The sequence below is a fragment of the Echiichthys vipera genome, assembly GCF_963691815.1.
Source record: "Echiichthys vipera genome assembly, chromosome: 6".
In the NCBI taxonomy this organism is placed as follows: domain Eukaryota; kingdom Metazoa; phylum Chordata; class Actinopteri; order Perciformes; family Trachinidae; genus Echiichthys; species Echiichthys vipera.
In genome coordinates this window covers 15,534,976-15,545,949 of record NC_139831.1, presented here as the reverse complement: position 1 = coordinate 15,545,949, position 10,974 = coordinate 15,534,976, and the positions used below count along the sequence as shown (strand labels likewise).

At 42.5% G+C, this 10,974-nt stretch overlaps 2 protein-coding genes across 2 annotated transcripts; one reads left to right on the top strand and one right to left on the bottom strand.

The window, feature by feature from the left end:
- Positions 1–3,328: 3,328 nt before the first annotated feature.
- crybb1l1 (crystallin, beta B1, like 1) lies at positions 3,329–4,367 on the bottom strand (the record flags this gene model as incomplete). The annotated part of the gene is made up of 5 exons (XM_083914717.1): positions 3,329–3,500; positions 3,594–3,736; positions 3,835–3,967; positions 4,049–4,167; positions 4,275–4,367. The coding sequence occupies 5 exons, from the start codon at positions 4,365–4,367 to the stop codon at positions 3,329–3,331; spliced, it is 660 nt and encodes a 219-aa protein (XP_083770843.1).
- Positions 4,368–6,219: 1,852 nt separating this feature from the next.
- Positions 6,220–7,691, top strand: LOC310948683 (beta-crystallin A1-like; the record flags this gene model as incomplete). The annotated part of the gene is made up of 5 exons (XM_083915884.1): positions 6,220–6,294; positions 6,432–6,550; positions 6,881–7,022; positions 7,121–7,263; positions 7,544–7,691. 5 exons carry the CDS (start codon positions 6,220–6,222, stop codon positions 7,689–7,691), a joined length of 627 nt encoding a protein of 208 aa, XP_083772010.1.
- Between the last annotated feature and the right edge of the window lie 3,283 nt (positions 7,692–10,974).

Below are 10,974 nucleotides of genomic sequence, written 5' to 3'. Positions count from 1 at the left end.
ACAAATAGTATCCAGCCTACCACTAGCGTGACTATCCACATCTGAACTCCAGGTGCAACACAAAGAAAAAGCACTTTAGCAGCTCTGACACGTATCAAAAGCTTAATACATTTATGACTTCGATGTATTTTCATATATCAATGTTTGAGCTTTGAGTGTAAAATCTTGTTTGTAAAACTGTAAAAATATTTTTTAATTAAAGAAATGTACAAAAATTGGTTGAATGGGCAAATTATTGTGACGGAAGATGTGACATACAATATTTGAGTTGCTGATTTTGGAAAACCTGCCATTTTTTTCTTTAGAGATAATTATTTATGTATTTTTTCATACTTTTCACTAATATTGGCATGACAGCATAAAGGTATTTAAAACATTGGATCAGGGAAATGCTATTTCTTCTACCGAGTCTAAACTATCAACATTTATCAACATTAATGAGCCCCACAGCTAACATTATATTGTTTTTGCCGTATGAATCATTACGGTGTTTGGTATTTTTTGCTTTGGTGTGTGCATGCAGATCAAAGTGGGCAGCAACGACTCATCAAAGCAGCCTGTGCATACAACTGATTATCAATAATAACCGTACCTCTTATGAATTAACCAGAAAAGCAGAGACAAAACAATCAAACCTAAAGGACTGGCAACATATAAAAAAGACATGTGGACACCGCAGCAGGTACAGCAAACAGTATTAAACTCCCTCAATTAGCCTGACACACATAAAACATCACCAAAGTAGACAACACCATCATGTATAAACAATGATAACCATTATAAACAACACAGCAGTTGCAGCCACAAAAAAACATATTAAAGCATTAAAAAAAGACCTGCAGTTCTTCATGTACACACACACAAAGCTCCCTTCTTGATGCCGTTTGCTGTCGTCCTCACCTGAGTCTTGAGTGAAGTCCTCCTCAAACAGGTTTAGCTTCTCTGCCAGGTTAAGTTTTAATCCAGTGCACATAATAACCAGTCCACGCTCATGGATGAGGCTCTGCAGGGATTAACAGTCACAATAAATTGCAAGAAAGGTCTCACAGCCGTCACTGAAGGACAAAGCTACTCAGCAAAAGTCACCTGGAGGATGAGCATTTTAGCATTTAGCACCCAGCATGCACCTGTTCGCCAACATCAGTGGGTGTGTTTGATTTGGGTCTTTAAACTATGACAATGATGATTTACAGATTATTTTACTTTAAATACCTTAAGTATCACATTTGATACGTATTTCAACACGATTTTACTGTAAAATAAGATACTTATAGACCTTCTTAAAGGAATTACATTGCTAGGAAACAGCCTTGGTCCTTGTTAACTTCCTGTCAACTGATGTCATTTCTATTCACTGCAACAGGAAACAAACTTGGACACATTTAGAATATTATGTTTACATCTGTGAAAAGCTCTGTAAGGTAATTTACAAGTGTTAAATATTTTAAGAAATTATGAATTGATTCAACCCAGTAAATATAATTTTATTTTGAAATATTAGTAAGAATATAAATGTTATTCCTACCGTAACTTTCTCAAAATGAGACTGTATATAAACATGGACCCCGTAAATTTCCAATATATTTGCCAACTTTTAATCCCTTGAAAATTGAATTTCCAAAGGATTTTGACTTATTACATTTTTATTGAAAAGTATTTATATAGCTGATATGGTACAAGATTTTTTAAGGAAATGTGATTACATAGTCGACCTTTTAATATTTTTTTGTATTTATTTATTTTATTTTTACTTCCTTTTTATTATTATTATTATTTATCTTATTTATTGCGTATCTAAGTACTCTTTCGTCTTTAGTTTACTCATCAAATGCCTTTTATTTTTATTTGTATGATGCCGAACTGTTCTGTGTGTAAAGTTGTGGGACGACGACAACAACAACAACAACAACAACAACAACAACAACAACAACTAAATGAAACCAAACGTAGCCCACAAGAAACGCAAACACTTGAACAAACTTCAGCTTGATAAAAACATGGACAGAAAACGTCTTTGGTAAAAATGTGAGGGGTACTTTGAGTTTTTCGTTCGGCCCATGTGCCAGCCACCAGGGGGCGATCCAGATGCTTTGGCTTCACTTTGAGGAGCCGTCCATTGATATACAAAATACAGTCTATGGGAAAATCCACCAGGAAGCAGATATCACATTAAGTTTTTGATCTATTGATAATGGATGACATAGAGGTTACAGAAAGTCAAAAAAAGTTGTGTATCAAATATGATACACATGACGGTTAATCCATAATGACACAATCATTTAAGCTGCTTTTGGCCCAATTATACTGTACTATGTCACTTGTTTATGGAGTGTCTTATTTTTAATGGAAAATAGAAATGAGGCTGAACGTCAGCAGAAAGGTAGGTGTGTCCTTTTGTTATCTTACAACACCTGATATGTTCTAACTATTATCACTGTCACAGGTCTGAAACTGCACTGTTGGACAACTTCCTCTCTTTTTCTCTACACTGCACTTTTCTTTAAAGCATTGAGTGACTTTAGTTTTTTGTTATTTTTTATAGCTGACCCTGAAACGCTTTCCAAACTCCATTCAGCATAGTCGCAATAGTGTTTACGCGCCTTACTTATGGCAACCTTATATTCACACAAAACAACTACGACATACTGGTGGGCAGTATGTCCTGAAAAGTTTGAAGTTGAGCATGAAAAGCAGGGATAGATTAATGATAAGTCAGAACAGATTCATCTCACATTTTGATTCTTCTTATTCTTTTATTTCTGTTTTGTTCATTGACATTTCATTCAGGGGATTTTTTTCAGTAATAACAACAACAAAATCTTTGAAATCAAGATTTTCCTTTTTATTGAAAACTTGGCCAGGATTCTGTACAGCAGAGAGGGCGTGCAATGCACAGGGGCAAGAAGACGGGGGGCAGGGGGGCTCTAGGGACTCAGTTTCCCATGGTGCATCATACCCTGAGCCGAGAATCAAGTGTGTAAAACAGCCAGATGTGCTGTGTTCCCTCTTTGGTGTCTCAGAGGACTGTGGAGGGGGAATGAGGCGAGGGACTAAAAAAAGGGAGAAAAGGGGGGAAAGCAAAGCTCAGCCCATAGGGGAGAAAGAGAAAAGTAGAGACAGAGAGGAATGGAGGATGGGCCAGCTGGTCCTTCCACTGAGATGTTGTCTCCAACCAGGGACAGATCTGGATCCTCATCCTTCCTCTCTCTGTTAGATCATAGACCGTTAAAGGTACTGAGGTAAGGCCTCAGACATCTCTCCCCCTTTCCCTCTTCCTCCGCCCCTCTCCCTCACTTCCGCTCTTTCTCTTTCTCTCCTTCCCTGAGCCTCACTTGCTGGCCATGGTGTAGCAGCCCTGTTGGTGCCACTGCATGTCACGGATACGCCTCACGGACTGGAACTGAGGATGGCGGGCGCCGTACTCGTTGAAGTGCCTGAAGTCGCCCTTCTCCAGCAGGTACTGGCTGCCACGGTATCCAGGGAACTGGTATCCCACCCAGCTGCAGAGAGAAAAGGGGGAAAGGTCTCAGTGTTTTTCATGTTGTTTGAGTGTCTTTGAGAGTCGGTCACACCTGCAACCACTGTGTACTCACGTTCCACAGCTGACAATGATGCTGCCCACTCTGTCGGTGAAGCCGTAGGAGAACAGGCTGGGAACGTCATCGTCCATGATCTCCATCTTGCGGCCCTTGAACTCTCCCACCTCGTACAGGCAGATCTTGTGCTTCTCAGGGTCCTGGAGGAGAGAAAAACAGGAGTTTACGGGTCAGTCGAAAGAAGGAAAAAAAGAGGAAACTTGAGAATATAAAATCGAGCGTGTGTTTTTTCTTTTACCATTCTGACGGGCCTGAAGGACAGCAGGTAGTCGTTCTTCTGGCAGTTGCTCCAGGAGTCCCAGCGAGGGTACTCTCCCTTCTCCAGGATGTACATCTCACCGCAGAGGTTCATCTGCTCAAAGCCCACGAAGCTGTGGATGAGACAACATTATAACATATCCATGCAAAGACAAGTGTGTTACATTGCATCTATGTCTCCTTTTGAAACTTACGGTCCACTCTCAACGCGCAGGGAGCGCACGCGGTCCATGCCCATCTCACACACATTCATGCACTCGCTGCTGATCTCGATCATGCGACCCTGGAAGTTCTCCTGGTCGAACACGCACATCTGGAGGGGACAGATGCTCACAGATAAGTTGGTACAACAACAGTTAGAGTTTGTGATGAAATAAACTCAATGTATGTCAACGTCTGATGTGAGAGCCCCCCACATACCTTGTAGGCCATCATTCCCATCTCAGACTTCTTGCTCTGGGCAGCCTTCCCGTCGGTCTGGGAAGAAGTCTTGGACTTATCTCCACTGGACATGATTTCTGGTTGGAAAGAGAGGACAAAACACTGAGAGAGGATACATTAGATGTGACAAATCTAACCTGTTTTCACCATGAGTGTCCAAATAGATAGATAGAAGATTACAAATGCAAAAATGTGAAAAGGTATAAAGAATACTCTGTATATTTTCATCTAATCTATGCCTCTTCAGACCCGCAGGTGTACAGCATGTGTTTGCACCTTACCTGTCTGTGTGTGCGATGCCTACGACGAGCCTCACTCAAAGTGTGTGCGGCTCCGAGTGCGCCCCTCCCTTTTATACGCTGGCGCCCATAGGAGAGGGATTATGTGGAGAGAAACAAACCTGCTGAGGTCAGAGGCGAGAGACAAAAGAAACCCCACATCATCAGAGAGGGACGGACAGAGGGGATGGGCGTAGGAGGAGGACGGACAGAAGCTGGAGAACAGATTGGACACATTACTAACAGAACTATATGACATACAAGTTGACGCTCCTGACATAAATAATGTACTCTAAATCATATGAATTAAGTCTCACACAATTATCATTATTCAATTAGAGTTAGGGTTAATTTGATTTGGGCGACAGGAATGTGTGGCTTTAAGCTTCTGGCTTTCACAAAAGTGACTCAATTTAAATGTGATTTAATAGATATGTTCCAGGCTGCATGTGTCTAGATCATGCCAGTGACTAACAGTCATGACTGATAGGTAATGTGAATGAAATGCTTCTAAACTTTTCATCTGGAAGACATAGAGGCATACCACCACAGATCCACGTTTGATATGATTGGGCGTGTTGGACCAAACATAATCTGTGGGGGATTTATTTTGTTTGATGTAACTTAGAATCTGATAACTGTGGCTGTGACTGCAGGGAAACTTTCATCAGAAACTGTTGCATTCAGTGCACATGTGGGGACTACACCTTGGAAACCATCGATCTAGCTAAACCAAACAGCTGTGCACCTGCACCCATGAAGGTGCGCGCGCAAGATCGCTTGGTAGCAATGAAATGTCTTTGTACTAAAATGAAACTTAAAGCTCTCTAACCTTTCCATACATGTATACAGACCCACCCAGTTATCTCCTTCTGTGTGTCCCCCCCGTGTACCTCTCTGCTCCGTCGTTAATCCCCACATTCTCCACCACGATCCCGGCCCTTTGTGCCTGGGAGCGCGCTGGACTGCTGACCGGGGTCCGAACATACCGGAGCGCCTTTGTTCCGGAGCACCAGCAGCACTATAGGATCTGCTGAGCTGGCCCCTGGAGCAGGACAACAGCGCCCAGCGGCTGCGCAACCAATCCCGGGGAGTGGGGGCGGGGGGCGCGCATCGCTGCAGGCGCTAGTGCTGTGCCAAATGGACTGTGCGCATGGGCCGAGTCAGAGCCGCGTGGACGCGCAGTATTAGGCGCGCTCCCAAGACCGTCGGTATAAAACTGGAGCGCCAGGTTCTCTCAAAGCTCTACGCGAGGCAGGCCGTAGGCGCGTACCACTTTCGAGCTCTTCCAATAAAGTACCAAATCTAGGTAAGGATGCATCTCTGCTCTCAACACAGCTCAGGGTCACACAGACACTGAAAACCAAAAAGCACTTGTTTCACTAGTCTGAAACACCTGTACAACACCTTAGCTGTTATCAGAACTTGCTTATCTGATTTATTTGAGGAAAAACGGTATATTAACTGTTTTTGGCCTCCAGATGTTTTAGTTCGGATGACTTGTGTTTGTGTTTCTGTTCCCGTAGGGGGAAATTGAACTCCATCATGGTTTTCAAAACATGCCAAATGTTTCCCCCATATATTCTTGCCTTTTGTTCTACCTTACTTAACTTTTCTCTGTCCTCATTTGGACCTCAGGAGTAAAGATGTACAGAACTACAAGGTCCCCAATGATGCAGCCGCTGGTCAACTCTGGCATGGGCATGGCTCCTTTCTTTAAGGTAAACACACACTCATTCGGGCACCAAGTTAAATGATTCTGCCTGAAAGGTAAAGGAGATATACGACCTTATTGCCTTCTAAATTGCTTTTTTGTTCTTTCGTTCCTCTTATTCTCCATCCCCTGCTCCTCCCTCAGGTGACCGTGTTCGAGCAGGAGCATTTCCAGGGCAAGTGCCTGGAGTTCACCTCTGAGTGCTGCAACATCCAGGATTGCGGACTGGACAACATCCGCTCCATCAGGGTGGAGAGCGGAGCGTAAGTTTCTTAAACCTTTCCTCTGGTACAAACATTCAGTATTGGGAATGTAGAAACATTAATGGAATACACTGACGGGGTGAATCAAGGTCATAGAGATAGTTGAGTTGTTGACGATGCAAACGGAGCTGCATGGTTTTGTAGCTCTCACGGGTGGTAGAAAAAGAGATGTGTTAATTTCCTAAAAACCCATTTTTGGAAACAAAGCCATGTCTTTGCACTTCAAAATTTTGTGTCTCCACAATATCAAAGGCCTACACAGTTAGATTCCAGAAAAAAACATGTTTAAAGGGTTAACAGTTCTCTCCCTATCTCCTCTCTCTGAAAAAGTTGGGTGGGTTTCGAGCACCACGACTTCCAGGGCCAGCAGTTCATCCTGGAGAGAGGAGAGTACCCCCACTGGGACGCTTACAGTGGTTCCCTCTCCTACCACGTGGAGCGTCTCATGTCTCTGCGCCCCATTTTCTGCGCCGTAAGTACATCCTGTCTCTTGGTGTTCGCCAGACAATCCTACGATAAAACTACTGCAGGAGTCTGAAAATCCAACTGTTTTCTTTCTCCCCTTTACAGTCCCACCAGAGCAGTCGCATGGTCATCTTTGAGAAGGAGAACTTCATGGGCCGCAGCGTGGAGATCTGTGACGACTACCCCTCTCTGCAGGCCATGGGCTGGATGATGCCTGAAGTTGGCTCCATGCACGTGCAGTGTGGCGCGTAAGTCATCGTGAATTTTAATGTGTGAAGAGCACTTTTATCTGGACACTTTTTCTGCAAATAATCCTCCGCTTTCCAGGGGATTTACATTGAAGCATTTCAAATCCGGCTCTGTGTCAGAATATCACTTGACAAGTAAACATGTACACTGTTTGTCCCCACAATCCCTCATTAGCTTGTATTATATGTCAGACATACCAGCTGAAAGGATGAACTAATTTCCCACACTTATAGCAGCAGCTTTGATAGTCCCACTAACCCTTGTTCCCTTCTCCCACAGCTTCGTGTGCTACCAGCACCCTGGCTACAGGGGCCAGCAGTACATCATGGAGTGTGAGAGACACAGTGGAGATTACCAGCACTGGAGGAACTGGGGCTCCCACTGTCAGACCCCCCAGATCCAGTCCATCAGGCGCATCCAGCATTGAGAGGACAGGCTGAGACTGAGACAGCAGCTCCCCTCGCCCCCGCTCCCTTCACCCATAACCCCACTCTTCTCTTTCTTTCTCTCTCTCTCTTCAATCCTTTCCTTCCTCTTGACTTGAGCTGCAACAGCCGCCCCAACATCACTACTGATTTACAGCCGCCGCCAGAGTGTGATAAGAGACAATATCACACCGTTAAAGCACAGGGAAACACACACATTGCTGACATAACTGACACACGCACAAGTGTCTTTTTATTTGATTTAGAGGTCCCAACACACTCACACACACCTGTGCTGTACTCTCACCTGAGCTGGGCGATGAGAAGAGCAATTCCTCAGTGAGCTGGAACCAGAGGGGAGTGGGAGTGGGGGGTGAAGCTCCAACACGGCGCCACGACCAGGAAAACCTCCTCACAGTCTCCTCAGCGCAGCCGACTGCGCTTTGGTGCAGCTCAGATGTGATTTGTTGTTGTGTGTAGGAGGTTGATCCACAGGTTGATAACTAATAAAACTCATTTTCACTTCATTTTTTTGTTTTATTATATAAGTGTGTATGTGATGAATAAAGTGCGCTCCCCCATCTCTTTTCAGCACCAAACAAACCTGCAGGCTTGAAAGGTGCCGGTGAAGTATGTAGTTATTTCTCTTTTTGTAGTTTGATACGTTTCTATTGATGTTTTAATACTGAAACAAAGTCAAACTAAGGGTTAAGTTGTACTTAACCAAATTTGTTCTAGCCTGAAAATGTAGCAACATCATTATCTGCATCTAAAAGGGTAACTGTCAAATTCATTTAAAGTTTTTAAAGTAATTAGGCAGACAGCATACTGCAAAGGAAGGTGGGGGGGAAAAAAGGATAGGAATCACTGAGGGATCAAAGAAACATATGCCGTTATTCTTTTCAAAGACAAAGTATTAGTTGGTATTAGTATATGTTGGCCGAGCGCTGCACACAGTGCAACCTAAAGAAAAAAACATGCAAACAGACAAATCAATAAATGAAGAAAGTTTCTTCAACAATTTCCATAACAAAACTGCTGCAAATATATAATATGTTAATATATATATATATATCAGTCATTGTGTCCAATGACTGATATATAATGCCAATAGTATGTTGTTTAATTTTGTTTGCATCTGATAAAAACAACAATTTAATAACATTAGATGGCAGAAGCTAGCTGCCCATCATCTAATCTAATCATTCAAACCATGCAGGTCCGTTCTACCTTTGATTCCAATATTTTTGACTGATATTGTAATTTCTATAGGATTCACTATATTGGAGGAGATTATATTATTATTATTATTATATTACTCTCATTTTTCATCGAGAAACATATTTAAAATGATCATGGTGTGATTTTTTTCAGATGGTTTCTCATGTCTGTATAATATGATTTGTAGGCCCGGACATCTCTGCAGCGCCACAATACTTAATTCATAATTATATTTTGACACATATTTTGCTTTAAACTAATATTACGCCTCCTTGGATTTGTATATTACACTAGTCCTTATTGAGATTTCCAAAATATTATGGATTAATTATGCAGCCAATTGCGTGTACATTTTAAAATGAGCCTCATGTTCAGTGATGTGCATGTGGAGTCACTGAAAAGAGCTGCTGCTGGAACTGGAGAGATTTTTTTATTGTAGAAATCAGAGGCTTAGACTCAAAAGTGCCACAAGGAACATTATTAAACATAACCAGAGAGTAAAACAAGGAACACATGAGTTTCCTGGAACATTTACAAACTGTGGCAGAACAGAGGCTGACATTATCAATGATATTTACAACTAAAACAGTCATAGTCATATTCACAAACACTCTTAATTCCTTTGACGGTACATATACCTGATATGTTTTGCAGTGAATCTCTTTCTGAACAGTTGGGTTAGTGTTGTTTTCAACACTTGGTAGTTAAAACAAACATATGTGCTTAACAATCACAAATGACTGAACTTAGCAGTAACAACTCTGTAACTCTTGAAACTGAATAAGTGCATATAAACTGTTGCTTTGTAGTAATCGTAGTTATTCATATCATTTGTGTCGTTCAATCCAAAGAAAAATCTAATGTGCTGCTCACAACTCTTCCTAAACTTCGTTGTAACAGTAAAAACAAAAATCCCTCACGTGATTGTCAGTGTGTTTGCACACGAAGATGAACACGATAAAAACAAAACATTTATGAGAACACATTTGTCTTGATCTACCCTGTAACTCAAAAAAATAAAACGAACCCAGGAATGCTTTGTGGGAAATGTAGGAAATAACAAATTGAAGGAGACAAGATGAAAAGGAAACTGCTAATGTAAGAGCACCTCGGTCTGATATCGTCTGTTAAAAAGTTCACCTTGACTCACGGTAGTGTAGACCGTCGATGAAACGCAGTCTGTCTTTTCACCGACGACGTCGACATCCTCGTCTCTTTCCTCTTCCTCACCTTCTGAAGAGTCTGTCCAGTTGATGATCACCGGATCAGGAGGGGGACTGGAGCCGCCGATCACATCAATGTTCCCGTCTGTGTCCTCTTCCCAGCTTCCCGTCAACCCCAGACTGACCTCTTTTGCTGAATGTGAAGAGGGTGAAAGAGAAGGAGTCGGTCGGTCTCCATCCACCAAACTTTCCTCAGTCATTCTGAGTTTTAATTCACTCCCCACTGGTTCTTCCTTGCATTGTTCTCTTTGTAAATGATTCACAACGGGAACGTCTTTTAACTCTCTGGTCGTTGGTCTGGAGACAAAGTCTGCAGATTCAGAGCTCGGCATGCATGTTTCAGAGGTCGGCTGGGACATTTGCTCAAAGCAAACCCTCTTTGCCACAGTGGCGACGTCACTTGTCTCCTCCTCTGACTCTGGTCCCCTCTTATCTCGCCTCCCTGTGGGTCCCCCTGCCTCTTCCTGTGGCTGGACAGTTAATTCTTCTTTGTGTCTCTCTTGAATTTTCTCTAGGTGTTCATCCGTGCCACGGGGCTCCGTAGGCTGTGGTGGTGTTGAAGGCTCTCCATTAGATGGACTCACAAGTTGTCTATTTTTCCTGGGCCTGCCTCGTTTGCGCCTTAGAAGTGGCTCCTCAAGAAAGAACAGAGTGTCGTGTCAAACAAATAAACCTTGGTGAATTATACAAAAATAAGATTACTGGAGCAGCTTTGCAAGCCCGTACTTGTGCCCTGTGGTGTTTTGAGCTAAACGCTAATATCATTATCAGTGTTGGTAACGTTACTTTAAAAAAGTAATTAGTTATAGTTACTCCCATAATAAAGTAACTAGTGACCAGG